General features: G+C 32.4%; 1 protein-coding gene across 1 annotated transcript in view; it reads right to left on the bottom strand.

The window, feature by feature from the left end:
- The window catches only part of LOC113519787 (dynein beta chain, ciliary-like), a 46,404-nt gene that overhangs the window by 10,342 nt on the left and 12,372 nt on the right, over positions 1-23,690 (bottom strand). Inside the window, exons 20-67 of the mRNA XM_026904993.3 lie at positions 23,354-23,502; positions 23,021-23,141; positions 22,790-22,930; positions 22,611-22,705; positions 22,304-22,471; positions 22,045-22,214; positions 21,596-21,815; positions 20,884-21,048; positions 20,423-20,596; positions 20,057-20,205; positions 19,847-19,970; positions 18,974-19,219; positions 18,498-18,722; positions 18,119-18,305; positions 17,584-17,762; positions 17,074-17,269; positions 16,784-16,994; positions 16,381-16,522; positions 15,991-16,147; positions 15,634-15,874; positions 15,190-15,391; positions 14,853-15,077; positions 14,360-14,698; positions 13,937-14,085; positions 13,355-13,573; positions 12,581-12,818; positions 11,445-11,637; positions 10,761-10,938; positions 10,465-10,593; positions 9,919-10,138; positions 9,210-9,371; positions 8,894-9,093; positions 8,373-8,539; positions 7,561-7,739; positions 7,369-7,446; positions 7,052-7,213; positions 6,471-6,719; positions 6,286-6,397; positions 5,759-6,021; positions 5,597-5,677; positions 5,213-5,428; positions 4,800-4,948; positions 3,855-4,014; positions 2,817-2,983; positions 2,144-2,345; positions 1,583-1,713; positions 1,010-1,294; positions 455-710 (exon numbers count right to left, since the gene is read on the bottom strand). Of these exons, the coding sequence (XP_026760794.2) occupies positions 455-710; positions 1,010-1,294; positions 1,583-1,713; positions 2,144-2,345; positions 2,817-2,983; positions 3,855-4,014; positions 4,800-4,948; positions 5,213-5,428; positions 5,597-5,677; positions 5,759-6,021; positions 6,286-6,397; positions 6,471-6,719; positions 7,052-7,213; positions 7,369-7,446; positions 7,561-7,739; positions 8,373-8,539; positions 8,894-9,093; positions 9,210-9,371; positions 9,919-10,138; positions 10,465-10,593; positions 10,761-10,938; positions 11,445-11,637; positions 12,581-12,818; positions 13,355-13,573; positions 13,937-14,085; positions 14,360-14,698; positions 14,853-15,077; positions 15,190-15,391; positions 15,634-15,874; positions 15,991-16,147; positions 16,381-16,522; positions 16,784-16,994; positions 17,074-17,269; positions 17,584-17,762; positions 18,119-18,305; positions 18,498-18,722; positions 18,974-19,219; positions 19,847-19,970; positions 20,057-20,205; positions 20,423-20,596; positions 20,884-21,048; positions 21,596-21,815; positions 22,045-22,214; positions 22,304-22,471; positions 22,611-22,705; positions 22,790-22,930; positions 23,021-23,141; positions 23,354-23,502 (8,771 nt within the window). The remainder of the gene's footprint in view (positions 1-454; positions 711-1,009; positions 1,295-1,582; positions 1,714-2,143; positions 2,346-2,816; positions 2,984-3,854; positions 4,015-4,799; positions 4,949-5,212; positions 5,429-5,596; positions 5,678-5,758; positions 6,022-6,285; positions 6,398-6,470; positions 6,720-7,051; positions 7,214-7,368; positions 7,447-7,560; positions 7,740-8,372; positions 8,540-8,893; positions 9,094-9,209; positions 9,372-9,918; positions 10,139-10,464; positions 10,594-10,760; positions 10,939-11,444; positions 11,638-12,580; positions 12,819-13,354; positions 13,574-13,936; positions 14,086-14,359; positions 14,699-14,852; positions 15,078-15,189; positions 15,392-15,633; positions 15,875-15,990; positions 16,148-16,380; positions 16,523-16,783; positions 16,995-17,073; positions 17,270-17,583; positions 17,763-18,118; positions 18,306-18,497; positions 18,723-18,973; positions 19,220-19,846; positions 19,971-20,056; positions 20,206-20,422; positions 20,597-20,883; positions 21,049-21,595; positions 21,816-22,044; positions 22,215-22,303; positions 22,472-22,610; positions 22,706-22,789; positions 22,931-23,020; positions 23,142-23,353; positions 23,503-23,690) is intronic.

Here is a 23,690-nt window from a genome sequence, read left to right as displayed (position 1 = left end):
AAAGCAACTTACAACTTTACAAACGTAATAAAAAATACCTGTTAAAAATCCATGTAGCATAGATTAGGTATTATAATCTATGCTACATTCATAGTTGCAGATTGTTATTTAAAAGAGTTTGTAAATACATTTTCCTTTTGTAAAACAATATTGAGAAACGATTTTTAAAATAGCGGTTAGAAATTTGTAACTTATTCCTTTAATGGTGTAACTGGGAACACACTTGCCTCGAATATCTGAGAGACGTGTGTTTAAAACTCGTCAGTTCAAGCTGTCGGAAGGTAAAATTTTGTAACCTATTAATTGTAATTTCTAAATGCAGTAATATACTTATTTTAATTTTAAAGATAATATTAAATAAACTTCTACGCTATTAAGAAGTAAACACTCGTATATAAAAATTGTAAATAACAAACTCGTTAATAACATTATAATTTAAGAGATAAAGACTGGCCTGTATCGTAATTAGGAACAAAAACACCAGCTTGTCTTTCTCGAAAAGACCTCTGCTAGTATACACAAATACTGCAAACGTGATGCTGTCGAGAAGGTTTCGCACTCTCCCTTCAAGGTCCTCTGCTGGTTCAGCCCTCATCAACGCGTCCTTGAATACTACACTGTATGCCTTCAGCGAAAACTGATACATCGGATTGATCTTGTTCAAGTCATTTAGAATGAAGTACAACAGGGATGCACGGGCCGCCGCACGTCTGTTGATTTTAAATAATTTCTAAAGTTATAGGTAGTAGGTACTATTATAATTTTCAATTACATTTTAATAATTATCTACTATTGATAAAGATATCGTGTAAAATACAAACAAATTACAATCCAATTTTTTTTACTTTAATTAAAACAAGAAATTTCTCTTCTTAATTTGTTTCAAAATTGTGAATAACAAATTTAATTTTAATTACTGAAACATGGTTTCATACTATAATGTCTGTGTTTATGAACACTGCACATATATGTATTTGCAGTGCATTTATATTTTACATTTAAAATTTACCTATATCTTTCTCTAGCTTCATCAATTTTTAAAGCAGTAACCTTCCCCTCTTCTACCTTTATTTCGATATCTGCAGCAGTTTTTTTCGTAGTTTCTAAATTGATGACCAGCGCTGAATCACTAAGTATATCAGGTCCAGCTGAAGACAATCTTTTCAGTAAATCATCTTCTAGTGTTTTAAGGGTAATTTTAAAGTCATTTTGTTGCTTAGTAAGACCAGCTCGGAGACTTTCCAAATCTGGTCTCTCTGCTTTTACTACTTCTCCAAGGAGTTGTTCTTCAAGACTGTCAGGATTTTAAATAATTCAATATTTATAATCAATTATAACAAGTATGTTATGTAATTATGTAAATACAAATTAAATTTATATTTTGGTCACCTGCAGGTAGCAAGCAAGCATGGTAAATTATTCTATTACTACAGAATTAAGTCCAGGTTATATATGATGTATTTTTAAGGATTTTTTTACATTTATATATTATCAAAATATTTATTAAAATCTGAATACTATTTTTACGGGTTCTCTTTTGCAAAACAAGTAGGAAAGTCTGTAATAAAATTATTTTACTTACCCATCTTTGGTGACAGTGAAGTTAATCAAGGTGCACTGTGCTTGCATTTCTGGTTGGTAATGAGGATTAGCTAGTTTTGTTTGAATCAAGAATCGGAAATTTGGATGATAATCTATTTCTCTGTCTCCGATCTGTAGATTTAAATGCGAACAATAAATTAAGTAGAAGACAGCAATATCCGATTTCATGTAGAGTAAGAGAAAATAAAATCTAAAAGCATTTTTTACTGTGGAAAATAAAACGATGGAGAGGAAGTCAGATTAGTTGGCCCGTCATGGAAATTTCGCAAGGAATTGATCGTGAATATTTCCAATGGACTCGCAAATCAATAACCTATTAATGTTTTACTACTAGACACAGGTCTCTCTCCAAAAGAGAGCCTGTGTTTAGTTAGATATACCTCTTGCAATGGCGTTTAGTACTTTTTTCCTTTAGACGTAAGAAATAGAAAAAAGAAGTAGTAACATTGTATTATTACTCATCACAAACAAATTTTGATATCCTTGACCTGCAGCTCGGAATAGTAGTTATTAAATTACTTCATGGCAAATTTATCATTACCTTGAGCACTCGTCCCTTCCGTATGAGCACCCGACCCAACAGTGGCTCCAGCACCGCGTCCACTGTCTCCCCGATGTTTTCCAACAATAGCACGTCACCGTTGCTTACACCACGCTCGATACGATCCAAGTAGTTCCGTTGTGTCAGTCGAATGACCACTAGCGAGTCACCATACTTCGACTTTATCCATTTTATACCCTGTCTGAATATTTCATTCATTGTATAATTAATTATCTAAGAGACAAATTAATTATCTTAGAGAAGCTTACTCTGGTTAAATACGCTATTAAGCTCCCTTCTCTTATCTTCAATTGATCGATACAAGGTATATTACCTATTACCGAATTGTGTAAGTAAAATTATGCATTATTAACTAAAAAACATGAGACTAAAACTTTCTTCTTTTGGAGACCATTTAAAAATGCACGAGCTACTTATTGTAAGTCAGGATTGAATGTATCTGAGTATATAATAAGATATATAAATGACAACGAATTTGTCCCAACTAATTCAGATCTAGGTATTATGAATTACATTAAATAAATAAATTAATTAAATCATTTATAATTAATTATTTTTACTACAATTAAATAAATTATCGTTCTGTGTATTAATTACACTTCTAGATTTGTATTATTAGCATGTAAGACACATATGATGAGTATATACTTACAACTGTGGGTCAATCATGAGCGGCCACCGCGCCGAGTTGGTGAGTATAGTAGCGTTCTCAGTACTCATTGTATCGGTGGGTAACCCCTCGTTGTTCCAACAAGCTACTTGTGCGTCATCAGTCAACATCGATAGCGGCTCTAGGCCTTCAGTCATTTCGATCTTAGGCTATATTAAAAAGAAGCAACGTGCTTGTGAAAGACAGTCTAATGCATTTTAGATTGTTGTTATTCTGATGATTGAAAAAAGAGTTGTAGTTATCGATTTGTTCAAATTGTGCCAATTTAATGAAATATAAATGAAATGAACTAAAGTGTTTCGAAAAATTTAATGTTTATTTATATATTAATTTAGTCAGGATTTTCTTTCTTACGGTCATTTATTACTGCATCTTGCAATTAGTTCTTACTACTATAAATACTAAACAGTGTTAAAACTTATATAGCTCGGTTTATTGTCTGGTAACAGCGATTCTCTAATTACTGTAACCATAGAGTGCGAGATATAATAAACTGCACCATAGTAAAACTTAACTAGATTAAATATGTTTTTTTTTTACAATTTGTTAAATGTCACCACATATATCTAATAAAATCCACTAACATTAGTTTTGATGACCAACTTCTTAATTATATTACGTAATTACGAATCTGAAAGCTACCAAAAATGAAATGGTTTTCAAAAATGGTTTTCCTTGTGCGACTTTTAAATCTTGAGAAAGGATAAAATTTGAGTTAAATATTTTATTTTTATTTATCTATTATTATAGATGTAGAAAAAAACTAGTTACCAGTAGTTTGTAAACACCAAAACAATATCTAGTAATGATTTTATTTACCGATAGTTCTATCCCGTGGTTTCGTTCTCGTAAATAAAAAAATAAAGTATCCTAGGTGTTAAGTTAGAATACAACCTATCTGTGTATCAAATTTCACAATTATAATATTACTAGGATAAATTTATATCTGGAAAAATTGGAATGTATCAGTTCTACTAGGTAAATAGTAGTACAGGGGTAGTTAAAAGAACGCCTACTTACATTAGTCTTCTCAAGCGATGGTATCCAGTCTTCATACATGAGTTGCTGCCTGTAGCGGCGCATGAAGCAACCCACGTACGATATGAAGGCGGTTATAAGCAGCACGTCTCCGGGCAACATAACTCCAGACTCTTTCAAGTTCACTACTGTCGCTGACCATCTATCAATGCAAGACTAGTTTAAAGTCATCTCATCTACTTAATATAGAGGTATGCAAAATTTTATGAATTGAAATTGAAGGGACATTGAGGTAACTATCATCTCTGGATGTAATATAAACAGTACAACACGAATAATGCATAATTTGTACATCTATGCAAAATATTAATATTTAATAAATTCTTTATTGCACCAAAAACATAAAAATATACAATGATCATTAGAAAAATCAAATTAATTACAGTAGTATAAAGTAGATCAAAATATAGATATAAAGGTACAAAATCGCTAGGGCAATCGCTTACAGACAATCTTTTATCGTTTTTACTTATCAAAGTCAGGATTTTTTTTATGCAACCTGACCAACCTGGGCCTTTAGACAAATGGCAAACGAATTCGTCGATGGAATCGACATCGCTAGCGAGTCCGTGAGGTAGGATGACTCATTCCAATTATGAATTCGCTTACCACTTGTCTAGAAGCCCTGATGGAAAATGGTAACCGTCGTCTATAGACATGAACAGTACTATAGACATAACAGTATACTGTGTAGCCTCTAATACCCTTCACGCATTGCCATTCTCGAGGACTTTTGTTATGGCCGTATACCCTACAATTTTATTGCCATATCCCGTCCTTCAAACCGAAACACAAATGGAACAAAGATATCCAAGCCGAAGATAAATCTCCCTCTGGTTATTGTACCATATGTTCATTTCTATGGATCTTAATAAGAGCAATAAATTGTCTAATAATGGCTAATTATGATTATATTAATATGCCCACCTAATTTTTTCTGACGCTAAACCATTGACCAATCTATTTGCTAAATCGATTGTTGCATTTGTAGCATCTGCCTCCGCCTGACACTTCATCTTCTCGTTCACCGCCTCTTGGAATGCTTTCAATAGCTCTTCGAGCTTTTCTTCTAGTTCCTGGTAAGATAAATTAAATATATAAATTGTTTTTATAAACCAATAAACTTTTTAACTCTACTAAAATGTAGAACAATTTTTTCGACCAGTCGACTATAATGTACCTACATAATTAATGTAAGAATGTCTAATAGAAATTGTGACAATATGAGTTTTCATGAGTATACTCGTATGTATATGGTGGATATATATGGTGAACATGCGTGGTAATATGAGTTATATGATGGACGTGGATAGCAATATGGTAAACTATAAAAACAGTGCCTTGATTTGTTCTGTAAGGAAGGAGAGTTTGTCTCGAGCGGCTTGCAGTTCTGCATTAGCAGCATTAAGAGCACGCCGCTTAGGCTCCACCACTACGTATACGTCGTAGAATTTCACGATATTGATCACCCATGAGCACAAACCCGCCGCCGCTGCTGACTTGGACATTATAAATTCAGCATTGAATTCGGGATTCTTGATATATGGTTGCACCGCCTGCCCATAAAAGATATGGTTTGATAACTATTACCTACATGTTAAATTCTCAAGCACTAACATGTTATAATACTACACTTGCAGAACTTTACAATCTATTAAAAAAAAGGAAATCCGCACCTTCATAAAATAAAAAAATATCAGGAAGTCATGATAAATATAGATTACCTTAATGACGTCTGGATGGATATTCTCTTTATCATAATATACTAAATCGTATAAGAACTGATCTACTTTCGCCATCATGAGCTGAAATTGACACAATCAGCGTTTTATTAGTATATTAATACATAATTATGTAGTACTTATTAGTATTAAAATTTGACTCACCTTACAAGCTTTCCAAGATCTGTCCTTTGGAATTTTCCCTTTCTTAGAGAATAGTACGAGGACAGCAGCAGTAACATTGACGACGGCGTCAGGTGGTGAACCGAAAGACTTCAGTTCTGTTAGGTTATTTTTGTTGAGGGTGTTAAGCGCTTCTTGCGCTGCGAGGAGTGCTGGCTCAGCCTTTGCTAAGTCATCTGCGCAAATCTTTGCCTTTATCGTTACATCTTCTTCTATTACTTTGACCTTCTTTTCTTCTTCAGCCGCTATTTTGAGAATAAGTAATCTATATAGAGATATGTAATTACACAAAATCCAGAGATTTTGTGGGATTGCAATTAATAATAGAGTAGATATTCCCTTTTTAGCTCAGAATTCAGTGAAACAGTAATAGGTAAATCGCAATTTTAGAGTAAAAATGTTACACAAATACGTAACGTACTGAATATTCAGGTTACTAAATTACGCTTATAATATTTTTCATCAACCACAAGGACAATTACAAAAAGTTATTACAACTATTACCATACCAAATGCTTTCTCTTTGGACACCTTTTCGCTCTCTGCCCCCACAACATCAATAAGTTCTTCAGCGGCTTTATTCTTCACTTTTAATATAACTTCTTGCTCTGCTAGTGTTACCTATTTAAATAAATAAAATTGTTGTAAAGATATTAATATTTTTCTTATTAACCAGTTAATAGTATATTTTTACCTTTAAACCAGCAACATCAGCGGCACATGAAGCAAGTTTTTCTAATCCGTTTTCTAATCTGGAAATCATCATTTTCAAATTCATAGTTTTTTCATTAAGCAATTTGCTGTAAAGTGCAATCTGTTCTAAGAAAGTTTTTGGAGTCGTATAATTGTACCGCTTTTCATTTTGAAAATATACTACGGACATCTGATTCACGCTTCGATGGACGTGTGACATAAAGACAGCAACAGGATCCACTAGATGTCGCTGTAAACAATGCGTTAGGCACTAATAAAAAAACATTGAATTGTAAAAAATTAAAATAAACATTAAATTCTTGTTTCGTTACTTGTATTGAACGTTTTTAAAATTCTATATATTCTATAAGTAATTACAATGAAAATCAGACAAACAACATTCTCTATAGTACTGATTTTAAATAATCGAGATACATGACAAAATAATATGAATATTGAGGAATCAAGAGCTCCATAGCCTCTGTTTATCCAAAAAAATAAAGATATAATTGATAATAATGATTCCTGAATATATGTATCAGTTAAATTCTCAAGTGAGTCGATATTGAAAATTCAGTGTACCGGTAATGACTCGACTTCAGTAAGGAACCGCTTGGAGACAGATCTGAGTGCTTCCTGAGGCCACTCATGGAACCAATTTATGGCAGTGCAGTTTACTATGGAGGGGAACTTGCGGGCTCGAATACGCAGCGTAGCACCCACCGGTGAGAAGCATAACACCACCTAATTTATATATTTATTACAAAATGTTTTAAAATACAAAAATATAGTAACAGCTGACAGTAACAGTAAATATTCTGGGCGCATTTATAATATTTAATACATTATTTGACTGTTATCAAAAACTTACTGAAAATAACCATTTAATTTCCACCAACCTTTAACATTGTACGAACGCGGTTTATAAAGAACCTCCAGCAATTCTCTCTTGTATCAGGTACGCCTGATGCTTTTGTCTAATAAAAGAAAACGTTATTTTTCCTCAGTAATTTTCTCTTATAATTTTCTATAATATATCATCCAGAATTTAACTCTGTACATATGTAATCATTACATTATGTTATTCTAACCTCTCCTCTAACACCGTTAATGATATTTTCTATTTCGTCATCGGCCAGTAATTCTGGTATCTCACCAGAGGCGAGCAGGTCGTTTATGAGAACCAAAAACCTCTCCTCGGCTACCTGTGCATCTGTCATTAGGAACATGTTGCCAATATTCTTCAGACCAGCTTTTATATACAAAGCAGCTGAAATTATAGTGTAAATATGTTACTTTTAATTATACATTTACGTATAAGCTATAACTGGTTATATTGAATTATTGATTTGAAATAAATTATAATTTTAAATCTTTGTATAAAAAATGTTTGGCTCTAATTAAATTCTACTATATTCTGTAAATGTGTTGTAAGGTGAATTCTATTACGACTGAAGCTACTTTTTTATGGGGCGAAATATATTTGTTATAATAAGAATTTGTTGTCTTATAAAATTAATTATAAATATGTATATGTACAGAAAACTTAAATTATATATAATTATATATTATACCAATTAAATGTAAAATATGTTTGTATATGTATGTATGTATATATTTTGCATATATAAAAACCGATCAATTGTGTCATTACGCAAATGTGAAAACGATTCATGGCTTAACATAGATATAAATTTGATTATGTGTTGATTGTAATTCAGCTGTACTTTTTCCAAAAAAATAAATAAATAAATTTCGTTTTATTCTATTACCCTGTCAATTACCGCCACATAGATATCTAGTACCCTGCCGATTGTCATCACGTGAGTAGTGTATCTTCAGTGGCGCAATATTTAACGATATAAATAATAACGATATAAGATAAAATCACTTCAAAACTGACCTAAATCAACTTTAAGATCGTTGATACTGTATCCCTTCCTCAACTGTATTTGAAATACTTCAAGTGAGGAAATAAAGGCTGACAGTCTAGACAGCGACTGTTTTCCAGAACCACCGACGCCAACTAGCAATGCATTGCCTCGTGGGGCTTCAAGAATGCGATTGATCCTAATGAAAAATAACAGATTATTAGTAACCTATTTATTTTCCACCTTATTTACTTCCATTTCTTATTTTATATATGCTTTATTTAATTTTCATATAGAATAGAGTTATTCCAGTACATCGTCAATTTTGTCGCTGCACTTCTACCATTCTTTTATCGAGGTCATTTCTCATCAAAGAGAATAAGTACTTGAAGGTGAATCAATTCAAGTCTAATACAGCTAAGTTCATATTTTATTGTTGAAAACATAGTAACAATCACAACAAATAACAACTTTGGTGTTCTGAAATAAAAGAACTTCAATATCATTCCAAAAAAAAAACACTTTGTATGAAATAAAATTATAAAAATAGCACCTGCAAATATGATACATAGCATCCTCGAATAATACCAGATTCATAGTAGCAACTAGATCGTTATATCCGGAAAGCGATTCGTCTAGTAACTTTTTAATCTGGGGCCAGTCTCTTATTGGGAAGTATTTGGGGTCACCAATGCCCTCGGCGAAGTGACAGTAGATCAGGGGCTTCTCAAATACAACATTCTCATCGTAATCCTGCATGAATTTAAGATAGTTCAATATTCAGAATTATACATTCAGATTTTTTTCTAGTGATCATTGCTCAACTGAAACATTTCGAATTGAAGGGATTTATTTATAAGACGGCATACCTCACAGTTCTTTTTTATAACCTCCATGATGAGTTTCTGGAAGGTTTCATTGTCAGCACCGTCGACTAGTTTATCCGAATAGACACGGGTTGCCTCATGCATCCATAATCTAATCAGTTCTGATTGCTGTTTGATCGCATCTCCCGTTGTAAACAAAATGCCCTGTAATGAGTCGCATAATGTTGCATAATAATCTCTGTTAAGTGCATGTATTCTTACAGAAGAACTTGTGGAAGTGTTTAGTGGTAGATATAATAAGACTACGAAATATGGTTTTTTTTTCTACCATCGTACATCTCGCAACTGACAGCGAGTTCACTCCCATACCTTAGAGCCTAACATGCTCGGGTACAGCGCGGTTTCAGAGATGTTTCCTCCTACTAACGCTCAGGTTATGGAATGAGCTAGAGAAAAGACTAGAGATTTCTATAGAATCGGCAACATGCGCGTAATGCCTCTGGTATTGCAGGCGTTCATGGCCCACAGAAACCACTGACCATCAGCGTAGCGGTGGGCCGTATGATTGTTTGCCATCTTAGTGGTATGAAAAAAATAAGATATTTTTGTCGCTACAGTAGTCTATTTCAATGAAACTTAGTAATTTTTACAGCAATACAGCATTTTTTAAGTTCATGCATGATTAAATAAATAAAGAGCTTGATTAAATAAATGAAATAGATGTCATCTAATAAACCTTAAAAATACATACCTGAAATATATTGGATAAATCTCTAAGGTTGAAAATATAGTGGAACTTAATGGCGGTTGGTAGGAATGTAGAAGCAAGTTTATTGTGGAGCGCAAGTGCTGCGTTCACTAGCGGCTCGGTATACCGCTGCACCGGCAGAGAGAACTTGTTCAGCGGATTGCTTAAGTGTTGATGCAATATTTGTTTGTAGATGTGAAAACAGGCATCTAGACCTGGGAAACTAATGTAAAAAATAAGTTTTATAAATATTCTAAAGAATATTTTTCGTAAGAAAATAACTCTTATTTAGTCTCCTATAGGATATTTATTAATTTATCAAATATTATTTAGGCAGTATTAGAGTTATTTACTAATGCATTCATCAATGGCTAAAGAATATTATTAAATAATAATTTAATAACAATAATAAAATTCATTATAAATAATAAATTGATATTTTAATATTGTTAAAAATTGGTGTATTTTATTTAAAAGATGCAAATGGCATGAATCACATGCAATTTAAAAATATTTTCTGTAATATTTTTCTATAAAATGTCTGTTTACCTGACAGCGAAAGTGCAGAAGTGCCTTTGCAGTCGCGGATCAATGGTGAAGGAACCCGCAGTGGGATTCATGCATGATACAAACATGCAATTCGATATATCTTTTAATGATAACTTCTGTCTGTCGTACCTTTACATAATAATAAAGTGAAAGTGTATTAGTTAATGTTAGATCTTTATATTTACGAAAATCCAAAATGAATATTCAAATAAGGTGCTAATGGAAGTTTTACTCTAGAACTTTATTAATTTGATATTAGGTAAAAAAAACTAATTAAAATAATGCTATATATATACCAGTGTTTGTAGTCCATGAATTGCCTAATAAGTGTATGGGGTTGCACAGTACCATACGTATCTACTTCGGGCATATTAAAATCATCCACGAAATAGATCATAAATTTGCTTCCAGGTGGGCCAAAGTTGCGACCCGACTTTTTCTCTAGAGGCTTCTCTAATACTTTTTGTAGCATTTCTGTAGATGTTACATGTATTAACAATTATTCAAACTTTCATGTAAGTAAATGCAAAATATTAAGTAACGTAATCATTATAACATAGAATCTAATGAAAACATGCAGTTACTACTACATACAGTAATTATCAAATATTAACTATATTTTTATTATGCTTTTTGTGAAACTATATTACCTTATAAACTATATTATTGGTTATAAATAATAATAATACATAGGTGTAGTTTAAAAAAAATTCAAAATCCTAAAGTTCAGCGGAAAAACAGAAAAAATATAAATTTTGTATAACAATCGCTACTTTTAAAGATGGCGTTGTAGTTGATATGAAGTTCGCCAGGTCATCTACTATCTACTCGTAATATAAAACCCAAATAGAATAAAAATTGGACAGTGCAAGAAAACTGGTTTCCTATACAATATAGGTAAAATAATACTAATAGTAGTAGAATTAAATAAAATAATTCTAATCAATTAACTAGAAATACATAATATTGTTACATATCACCTGAAGTGGTATAGAAGTTGAGCGCTGCATTAGTGATAGCGTAAGAGTCTGGCAGTGAATTGAGTTTTGCTGCGAAACTAACGGTCTTCCCACTGCCGGCACTGCCAACTAACATTACTGGCTTTTGTTTAGCTATAAGCAGATCCATGAAAAATCGAATACGTGTCGTTTCAGAAGTCGATACCAAACAGGACTGGAATAAATGATAACAACCTCAATTAGTTCTAGTAATATTCGAAGTATAGAAATTTAAGTGTATATAGAAATGACTGATTTTTAGGGTTCCATATCAATATATGTAAATATATGTAGATAAAGACGCACCGTAAGGATTCCTTTGTACCTTACAAAGGAATCCTTACGGTGCGTCTTTATCGATTCGTCCGTTCGTTCATCCGTTCGTCTGTCCATTTGTTACAGAGTTATATCTCAGCAACTACTTATGCTATCGATTCGAAATTTGGAACCGTTTTATATATCATTAGCTCGCATATATTACAATGGAAATAAATGAAATATTAATTTTATTTTCTTTGGGATCCTAAGCGGATAAATGATATGTTATACGAAAGGGCTTCATTTTCAAAATAAAAAAGTTTTTATTTATTTTAGTTATACGGTCCAGTTTTTAACTATAAGTATGGCCCAAAATGGCGAGTGGTCCCATCATAGAATAGGCTACCCTTCCTTTCCCGTGGGTGTCGTAAAAGGAGACTAACTGAGAGCGAAGGATGGGCAGCAGCATCCCTCTTAAAACAACCCAAACCCAAAAGCAATTACGCGCAAAACTTGTCAAGGGGGAGGCTTATGTGACTATTTATATTTATGTACAGAACCCTAGGCGCGTGAGTACAACTCGCACCTGGCCGGTTGTTATTAAAGAAATGTAATATTTTTCAACATTTAAAGTAGTTAACCTATTGTTAGTTTGTAATAATGCAATCAGTATAAAACAATGAATTGAAGCAAAAGTTTTAAAAAATAACTTCAAATATATATATTCAAAAATAAATTAAGTCATGTTGTATGTATGTATTCCATTAAATTTACTGTATTTCATTACATATATACATACTTATTCGTCACGCCTGTATTTCATTATATAATCTAGAAAGATTAAAACTTCATTGACATACCTGTAATGGTAGTTCAGGGTCCAGTTCAAAGGTCTCTATTTTCTCAGACCACGGTAGGAATTTCTTCGTCTCTGGATCTATAAAGAAACTGAATACGTTGCCATTGGAAGGGAATTTTATTTGCTTGAATTCATTACAGAACCATTTGCTGAACTCATTGCGCCAGTCTACTAGTTGATCTTGGAACAGAGCAGAACCAAAACCCCAAACTATAGAGAAAACGAAATAGGTTTCATACCTGAAATAACAAAAATGTTAATGATCATATTCATCATCATCATATTAGCCTTTGACTGTCTATTGCTGAACATAAGCTTCTGCTTTGGAAGATTTTACTAGTAGTTGCCACGCTTGGCTGGCAAATTGGCAACCGCAGTTAGGCTTTGCAGATGTTTTAAGAGGGACGCTGCTGTCCATCCCTCAACCACTGAGTGCCTTTAAAAGCCTTATTAGATTCGACACCCACAGGATAGGAAAGGGTGGCCTGTTCTATGCCGGGACCGACACGGCGACACACAAATATAATATTATGTTAATATAAATATAGTATAGTATAGAAAGCAACATAATATAAAGTAACTTGTCGGTTATCTCGTACACGAAATCACAAATCGAAATAATTTCAAGTAAATTAATAACAACTAATGAAGTAAATTGGTACAAACACGAGTAGTTAACTAAGAACATTATTTGTGTTGAAAATTGAAGCAGGCCTCTTACTGGGCAATTACTTTGAAGTCATGATGATGATTATGTTATATTTAAGTTACATACCATTCTTTAGGACAGTCGGAAGGCAGCAATGACTTGTTGAGGAAACACTCCAGTAAGTAACACGTGAGCTGTATCTGCTGCAGTTCAGTGAGCGGTGTGATACGCTTGTATTTCTTGCAAGACTCCAATAGCGACGGAATGTACTTGTCGAACATTACTGTCAACATTGCTTTTTCAGATTCGTCGTCGCGAGTCGTGTCAATCCAAGAAGCCACGAAACTAGTAAAATAAATTGTTATTCGTGTAAGTCACTAAACTCCACCAAGTTAGTGTGCGGATGAAATTGTTGTATTCTTCCAAAAAATTATGACTGAGGAGATAGATCAATAATAACTAGAATATATATAGATAGAAATAATAACTAAATAGTTAAATAGTAATAACTATTGAGACCATGTTTGAGGTAAATGATAAAGTGTGACGAAGAGATTAAAACGACATGACACTGAGTATTCATTCTGTAGATAATAAATATCTAAGTATTGAAGGCAATTATTTTTGTGCTCTTCTATGTTTTTAAAAGTATTTTAGTATCTGAAGATTCTATAGAATTTAGGTATTTTCGTATTGTTTTGTCCTTACGGATTCCATCCCAAATCTTGTGGATTGATGTAGAGGATGCCAGCTCGCGAGACCGTGGCCGGTGTAGCAGTACGCAAATTGGAGATCTCAAAGAGCAGACGCATTGACTTAGTTAATGCAATACGTTCATTACTGGCTAATGTTAATACCTTAAAGAGTAAAAAAAAACTATTATAATAAATGTTTGTCACAAATTAAACATACTGAATTAAAACACGACCATTGACTATATCATAAATCTTGATATATTATATTCGAGAAGAGACCAAAACCAGCCGAAAGCAACCGAAAGTAACAAGTTGCACTTTATATATTAAATTTATAAATTAAAAAAAAAGAAATTTAAACCAACTCATTTGTTGCATTAGACTAATTTAAATATTATTAAAAACAGAGGTATTTATTTATAAAACTCTTACTAACTTTATTATCGTCCATCAAAGTGTTCAAACTCTCGATCCACATGGGATCAATATCGCCATCTAACACTATCCACTTGGGTCCATCCCCGGGCATATTAGCCATATCTCTCATGATCGTGGAAAATAAGCCGTCTTTCCATTCTCTTGTGGCTGGATTGATGATACCGAATAACTCGTCATTAGTGACTGCCTTTGGATCCAAATCATTATAAAAAGGTTTCAATTTCAACATTTGGTAAGTTTTATTCAAACACTGCCACACCATCGATTTTCCGGTGCCGGCAAATCCAATAATAAACACCGAGTGGCGTACAGCGAATAGTTCTACCAATTGAACCATCTGAAAACAACATTACTTTTATATCAATTTACAAAATCTGTTTAACTCGTAATTAATATTACTGATATGACAAACTTATCAGAATTCAATATTCTTAATTTAATAATTTAAGAAAAACAGTACTGCCGATGATCTTTTTAGTCTATTATCCTACCTTCAAAATGAATCCCGGTTCAGGTTGCAATTTCATGGACAACGCGCCTTCTACCAGACTTTTCTCAAAGTCAAAGTCTCTTTTTCTTGGCACGTCGAGAGCCGGGAATAGATCGCCGATCAATCCCATAAAAACAGGAGTATCGTCAGTTACAATTTTAGGTATATTGAAATCTCGCAGGGCTCTCATTAACACTTGATCCTCTGGTCGAAGACGGTCACCTCTCTAGAATGATAATAGTAATTAATATAAACAAGTTTTGACGATATCTTGTGAAATAGAGTCAGAAATATTAATAATAGACAAATCTATTATTTGAGTTGAACGGAAACTATACCTTCAGCGATCCAGCAACGACGAGTACAGACTTAATAGCTCGCAAGCCCCAATCATAGTGATCTTGTTTTGACAGCAGCTCTCGGCACAGCATGTATAAAGTAATAAACTTGCGCGCTAGTAGACGAGCTTCTTGAAAACCCTCCGCTACTAACATTATCTCACAGATCAGTTCGAAATCTGGTACCACCATGGCACATGGTCTGAAAAACAATATTTATTTATAAAATAATATTTAGTACTGTTTTCTTTTTTTTGTAATTTTACTAACCGTAATCTAATAGATTGTTTTTAATTATTACAATTTTGATATTTTTAACAGAATACAATATAATCACATATTTACATATACAGAAAAAAAGAACGCCAAGTATTTTATAAATTTCCCTCGCTATTCTATCATAGATAATACCTACCATTTTCTAAAGTAATATCTGTAATATACCTAAACAGAGCCTTCAAGTTTTCAGGTAATTCTGTTCGTCCAGCATATCCGGGATTCATAGTAATAAACATGCCAACAGTCGGTATTAGTGTTATAAACTCTCCCATGAAATCAAATTTTTTCTTCTTTGTTTTGATCGCATCGAGAACACTCTTTACTTGCACAGACACAACTGATAGCACTTCTACAGAAATTCTGTTGAATTCGTCGAAGCAACCCCATGCGCCAGTTTGAGCCAAACCTTTGTGAAAATTACGGTAGTTAAATAAAAATGTATTTTTTAAATATGTTTTACCAACTTAAAATGTGGTCTCCGAATGTTACTATTATATTAATTTAGTTCTGATGCAAAAGTACCCTTGTAAATATTTCCGCAGGATTTGTAGTCCATTTGTTCTGAGCAATTGAATACATAGACCATAATTCCCAGTGCTCTTCCCAAATCCTTTGTAGTCTCCGTCTTGCCAGTACCAGCAGGGCCGGCTGGAGCTCCACCCATTATCAAATGCAGACTCTATAATACAATAGAAAAAATATCACACAACTGTTTTGTAAACTCGTATTAAGTAAATACAAATAATCATGGTGTAACAACTGACAAGAGCAAAAAATGTAATTAAAAAAAATCAGTATGGTTTTCGGAAAACCTTTTTTATTTAAGCAAATTCAAACTTATATACGAGTGCAAAGATATAATTATTTTTTAATATAATTACCTCTTAATTCATTAGTAAAATTACATCTTACCTGCGTGAGAGTGATGTAACAACGATCAGTCAAGGGAGTGATTACAAGACGCGGCGTATTTCCCAAGTATTCATAATCGTAAAGGAACTGTGCGTCACATATATTCGCATAGCAGTTATTTAAATTCATGTCCCAGCGATGCCTGAACATAAAATTAAACTAAATAACGAGGAATATGTTAGGTATGTATTTGGTTTAGTATGACTTACGAACTGAAAGTGTTTGCTAATTCTAAACAAAAACGAATACAGTACTAAAAATGTTAAAGATAACTTGATTAGTACCTACACATTATGAGTAAGTACGAGTGTTAAGTGTTAAAAAAATTAAATCAAGCTTGAAACTTGATCCGAAAGAATATAATCTGAACATGCGCTCAATCGATATAATTAAAATTCAATACCTTAACTGACTTTGCCATTGGAAAGCATTCGAAGTCTCTACTTTAGAGACAATGAGCTTAGCGACCACATCTCGGGAATGAACGTCAATGGTACAAATTGTCATGATCTTTTGACGATCACCTACTGTCAGGTCGCCCAACAACAATATAATGAGTGCATTTAATTGCGCGATTTGTTTCTTCTGGTAATCTTTTAGCGCATTTTCATAACCTGATGAAAATGTCCTGTTGTGAATTTATATAATAAATACGTAGTTAAGTATGCTTCTATATATTTTCATTTATAATACCTTCTTCAAGCTTCTCAAATGCCTGATTAGTTTCAGTAGTCCACCATATTTGGGTGCCAACCAAGGCAGGCTGCGCTGGCCAGTCAAACATCCACTCGTCTCGAGGCTTTTCCTCATATGACTTCACACTGTGCTCGAAAATGTCACGAAGAGTGTATCGCATGCAATCTGTCACACGATTCAGCCATAATTCCACCTGATTTATACATAATAATTATTAAAATAATGTATAATGTAAATTGCTGTGGCAGTCAGCAATTTTGTTTTATTAGTAGTACCTGTAACCACTGCGATTAAAAAATATTCCACGTGAAAAAACTACTAATTAGTAATACCTCTTAATTTATGTCGTTCCTGATTAGTAAAAAAACAGAATACCAATTACTTTCTTTACTTTGATATTTTATTTAAATATTAGTAAGGTTCACGTCCTTGTGTATGGTATAGAAGCCAAATAATTAAGATCCTTAAAAAAAAGAATTTAACACAAATGGCAACTTATAAACTTACCTTTCCAGAGCAATCACAACAAGGTGTTTTAAAGGGTACATGTTCTTCATTTTCTTTAGATATCATTTCAATAGCTTGCTTGCTACCGGGCTTGGGGAATACAAGCTTAGCTAAATTGTCATAGAGTTTGCTGAGATGACGACACACCGCTGGAGGATTGTTGCCATTTGAAAGAATATCTGAAATTCGATTATGATGAATTGAATATGAGCATGCAGTTAACTTTCAAGACTATTAGTGTGTATGTATTAACCGTTAACTGGCCACTGCTGAACATATTACAAAATAAATATAAATATGCTGACAGCCGTCATTTCAAACGGTGTAGTATCAGGCATTTTGTAAATTATTATCGTATTGTAATAATGTTAGGTATTACATTTCGATGTAGCAGATTCATACACTATCTCATGGATTATCGGATTATTTGAGATTATTCATGATATCTTGGCATCACTGCCTAAAGTGAAAGCCGAACTCAAGAATACTGAAATCTTTATTAAGAAGATAAATATTTATAGTAGTATAGTCATACCCAGCAAATCTGCAGATGATACAAAGTAAAAACGTGGATATGCCAAACGTTTAGTCTCAAGATAATCGTTAAGCGCCTTCTCGCACAGACTTAGTCCTTTCATTAGTTCTTCAAGCTTATCTAGAAGACCTGGTTTGTTAGTAGCTTGTACAACATTCGGAATTGCACCTATGTCTCTCAATAGTTCCTAAAGTAAACAAAATTAAATTAAATAAATTATATCCTTTTATATGTATATATATATTGTGGACTAATATATCATTAGTATATGATGTTCTGAAACATGTTTTTATTAATTTGTTACAATTTAATTTGAAATATGATATTGTTTAAGCGAATAAATTTTATTAATAAATATCTGATTCTCTAAAACTCTGACCTTAAATGTTTTATCGATGGTATCAAATCTCTTCGAGTCCTCGGGTAGCTGCGAGCGAATATCATCAGATCCAACGAAGATGCTCTCCAAGTACTGCCACTTACGTTGCACCTCAAACCACAGTACGATTACAGCATCTGCTGTACCCAATTTCTTCTGCCAAGTCGTTACTTCCGCTTCGTAGTAGCCAATAAACTTAGATGACATCATATTTTGGACTTGATTCTAAATAAATATATTATCTCTTTAAAATATTAACAAAAATTACGTAATATAATATAATATAGATAGAATTGACTTCATTCAGACTATAAAATCACCACTTAATATTAGACATGTTATTAGGTACCTACCATGTTTAACGTTACCAGTACTATAATTAGACATTTCGAGGTTATCATAACAATCTTAGAATTATAGCATCGTTTTAATATTTATCTAAATATTTTTTTATAGAATAAAATATTGAAATGAACCTGGTTATCTTCCAAAGTTTCCACTAACTCTTCGCTGGCTTTGGGCAATTTAATTCCAGTTCTATCGTGCATACTATAATCGAATTCCATGACCGCCCAAGTAGTTTCCAATTCTTTCAAGGTCTTTTCCATAGCAGCTTCCTTTACAGACTTATCGACAATTGTCTTTACTTCCTCTTCATATTTGTGAAGATTCAACGCTAACAAATCAGCCAATGTTGTATCATCGTCTATATGGAATTTAACCTGAAATACCAACAAATTTTATCCGAGTACGTTAAAATTAGAAATATTTTATATGTTATTATCTTACCTGATAAATAATAGGCACATAATAAAATGATTATGATTAAAAAACTACTAGTAACATTATCTAAGATATTACTCTAATGAATAAATTCAGACAATATAAGTGAATTATCGCAGCAGTTATGACGAGATGATCCTCTCCGCATAAGATTCAATTGCATTCCATTTTCTTTAATTTCTTGTATTGTGTACGACTTTTTTAGTTTCCTGAACTTGGTTCCAGTATTCTTACATTCCTGAGACTTTAGTCTTCTGAAGTCTTGTATTTGATTATACTGTTCTGCCATAGATTCTTCAGATCTCCCTTTATTATTTCTAGTACCTACTAGATCTACTTGGGCAGCTAAATCTTCTAAGGATTTGAAATCATCTAAAATGTCTTCTAGAGATATAAAACTGGGTATATGATATTTGGCTATTAATGGTGACTTATATACATGTTTTGTATTGATGGACATGATGTGCGAATGGACTGCTTTCTATATGAGACAAAAAAAAAAGTGATATTTACATATCTATTGATCAAAAAATTAAAAATAAATATGGTTTTTATACAAATGTTACCTTAGTAGCCATCATAAGCTCCACCCAATGTCTATCTTTAATAGCTGGGTTTTGTAAGTCAGTTACAGCTCGCAGCGATGTCATCAAATTCTTTATTGTTCCCTCAATTGCAATATATGGTTCCCTTTATTAGCAAGTAAAAGTACGTTAGTTTACGACAAAAAAAAATTTAGTAGCATAAAACTATTGTATAATACTAATAACACTAACCAAACGCGCATATCCTTGTCAAGTTGTCGTAAATCTTTAGTGAAACGCTTACACTCTTGATCCATGCCATCTGCGTCAATTTTCTTCCACGGAGACTTTTTCCAAAACTCAATTGTGCCCATTACCAAATAGTAGTAATCCCATAGTTGCTGATAAAAAAAAATTATAAGAGTAATATATAAAATTATAATTATTTATAGTCAGTTTATATATATTTAATCTTGATTAAAAATTATAATGTTAATAAAGTTTTGCATAATAATGATTTTTCACAAATAACAGTAAATAATACAAATTGTTTTAGTCAAAATAAAATTTGTGGAATAACATTTTTTATTCGTATAAAGTTAAAATAAAGTGTCTTACCTTAATAAGTTTAAGTTCTCTACGACATTGTTTGAGATTTTTCTCATCTGGCGGCTGAATATCAAATAAACAGCATGACTTTTTCAATCCTTCAACAATTTCCTCAAAACCCATTAGTTCTTGATTTACTCTGTCTATTTCCCTGTAAGGCTCCTTGCATGTCTCCAGGAATACCTAGATTTAAGATTCAATAAGTATTTACATAATACGTTCACGAAGCAAGACGTAGTTTCTTACGTTCGATTCCAAATATTTATTGAACTACTGGTTAGTAATTAGAACTATTAGTAATTCAATTCTTTCTATTTGAAATTACTACTCGAAACAGTATATCAATTAGTGTCTTTTAAATTTTACGTTAATTTAATAAAACTGTAATTTTATTTCAGTTTAACGAGAATGTAAAAAGGAAATGGATATTTTCGATATTTACGAGTACAAATTCGGCAAACCAAACTGACCTCCTTTAACTTAAACTGTTCCCTGTACATCGTGAGACGTAAGTTGATGAGCGCAACTCGCTTAGCTATTAAGGCCGCTTGTGCTGCCTGCAACGGTGCTACATTGTTCTTCATTACTGTCGCCAACTTCACCAAATTTCGCCATTTTTCAGGCAATACGTCCAACTGAAGAATTAATTTTACATATAAATTTACACCTACCTTAGAATATATACTTGTAGGTGATCTGTATTATTTTTATCAACTTAAAATTAGTTAAAAATAGTTGGGTTTGAGGTTTGTGATTAAACTTTTTAAGCTACTCTATGTAAGTAAAACTTTTAAATTATTTTTTTATATAATACTAAGTATATATATATATATATTAAAAATACTTTATAAAATTACCAATGTATACACGGAGTACTGATGAAAACTTGAATCCTGCAGGTATTCCAGTAAGCAATAAAAACAAGATAACAATACAAAAAAGACTATGTAATATTTACTTAACCATACGATTAATTTCGAGTATATAGTCAATTTTAATATAGTTAATCTTAACTTTCGCGTTGTTTACATATATTTTAAATACACAGTCGGAACTTAACGCGATGTAAAAGCCTGTAAAGGTTTTTATATCGCGTTAAGTCCCGATTGTGTATTTAAAATACAATTTCAATATAGCATGAATATTTAGTGCATAACTAGCCGATTTTTTAATGCAATGTACCTGCTCATAGGTCTCTTCTGGAAAGTCAACTCCATACTCTTTGAGTACATCGATAATGTCCCTAAGTGGCTCAAATATGAGTTCGGTGCCAGCATCGATCTTCCCTCGGACCTCATTAAGTACGCGCATGACTTGCAGTAGCCCTTCGTAATCATCATCTCCCAATTCCACGGATAATTCCTTAGAAGCATATACTATAAACTTCTCTAGATCATCTAAGCTGGAAATATTTTTATATGTACAGAATAAACATTATTTCAGTGCTATTGTCACATTAATCATATTCACAATAAAAAATAACTAATAACTGTCTATGGTGTTACGTCTCCGGACTATCTTCTACCTAAAACACAGCCATACAAGCACACTGATTGACAGCAGAAACACAAGTGAACTACTATAAATACAAAATCTTATATAAAAAAATCATAATGTGTTCATCTATATACCTAGTTTGTACGTGATCCTTAAGATTTTGCTTGTAAAGATTGCTCCATTTACATATGATGTTCATTATTGCTTGATTTAGCCGCTTCAAATCTAATTTTAACCAGCCATTGCAGAGGTACTCGGATGGCAATGCTGCTACTTCGTCATACATTGAATTATATTTATCAATCTATATAAAACATGAAACTAAGTTTTAAATAGCTGAATACAATAATGATATAAAGCTAAAAATATTAAACTTATAAATCATGAGCTAACCTCTTTTTGATATTGCTCAAGCTTTGGCTTTGCTTCAGGTGGCTCGCATCCATTTTCATACTTGTATTTATCAAATTCTTCGGGCGATATGACTTGACCATATTTCATGAACCCTGCTAGTATCTCTTGCCTATCTTCTAACCACAGTGGAGTATATTTCTCATATTTCTAAGAAAATTATTATTTTACTTTATTTACAGAAAACAGAGAACAGGCAACAGTTTCATAAAAGAAAGATCTATGATTACATCTGCATTAATGAATTTTTTTAATAACTCATGACACAAAAGCAAAATATATGACTTACCGAAGCATACTGAACAATACCATTTATGCTGTTTTCAATTCTCTTAAGTATATCGTGATAGAGATCAATCAAAGTGTCTTCATTAGCGATGTCATCTATATACATACAATTAATTAGTAAGGATTATCTTTAATGTCTTATATATATCAATACTTGTTATTTAATTAAGTCAGAATTACCTTCGTAACTAGCTATTGGAATAATAGGATCTATTCTTGGAAACAGAGTCGCCTGCAGAAACATATCCTTCATCATCTCCCGCAAGGTGTCATGTAAACCACCTTCATCGTCGAGATCCAATGAAGGCGAAAAATAAATATCTACAAAATAGGCAAATATAATAATTGAATAAACTGGACACTGTTTACAAAATTATATTGATGTATATATTAAGTTTTTATAGAACTTACCTGGATCTTTAAGTTCAGCAATTACTTCCATAAATGCAACCCTTGGACCTTTTTCCAGATTTGTTTGCAATTCAAATAAGTTAACGCTCGATTGTATCGCTTTCATGACTTGCTTTGAGACCTAAATAACAACATTACTAATAAAAATTAGTTCAGCCCAGATGAAGTTTGCATAACATATATAACACATTAAACATTCACACTTTAATAAAAAAAATTAAATATACAATATTTCGTTTCATAAGTTAACTAATTTAATATTCAAAGTCATTGAGAAATTATCTATACTGTTCAATGAATTGTCTTAGTCAAAGATATCAAAAAGTTACTAACAAGCGAATCAACATATTGAACGTAAGCTGGCCACCGTGCAGCTCTAAATGCTTCTTCCTCCAGTTCCTGTCGCTCAGCCTCAATATCGGCTAATTCTTCGGGATCTACAATTTCTTCTTCTTCTTCAGCTGGAGAATCTACTTCTTCACCTGAGTAAAAAGTTAAGCGAGGGTTGATATTTCAAAGTGGAAGAAAAATTTCAATTGCTACAATTATGGGCTTCAAACCACATTAAATATATTTTACAATAATATATGGTAACAAAAAAAAAGGCAAATAAAATTCTTTGTTTACTTGATATAATTAAAATACTTGCACTTATTTATACAGCCCTTAT

This window comes from Galleria mellonella, unplaced genomic scaffold (genome assembly GCF_026898425.1).
Source record: "Galleria mellonella isolate WM207_F2 unplaced genomic scaffold, CSIRO_AGI_GalMel_v1 utg65, whole genome shotgun sequence".
In the NCBI taxonomy this organism is placed as follows: Eukaryota; Metazoa; Arthropoda; class Insecta; order Lepidoptera; family Pyralidae; genus Galleria; species Galleria mellonella.
The sequence above is the reverse complement of the archived record's forward strand: the minus strand, read 5'-3'. Positions and strand labels throughout refer to the sequence as shown.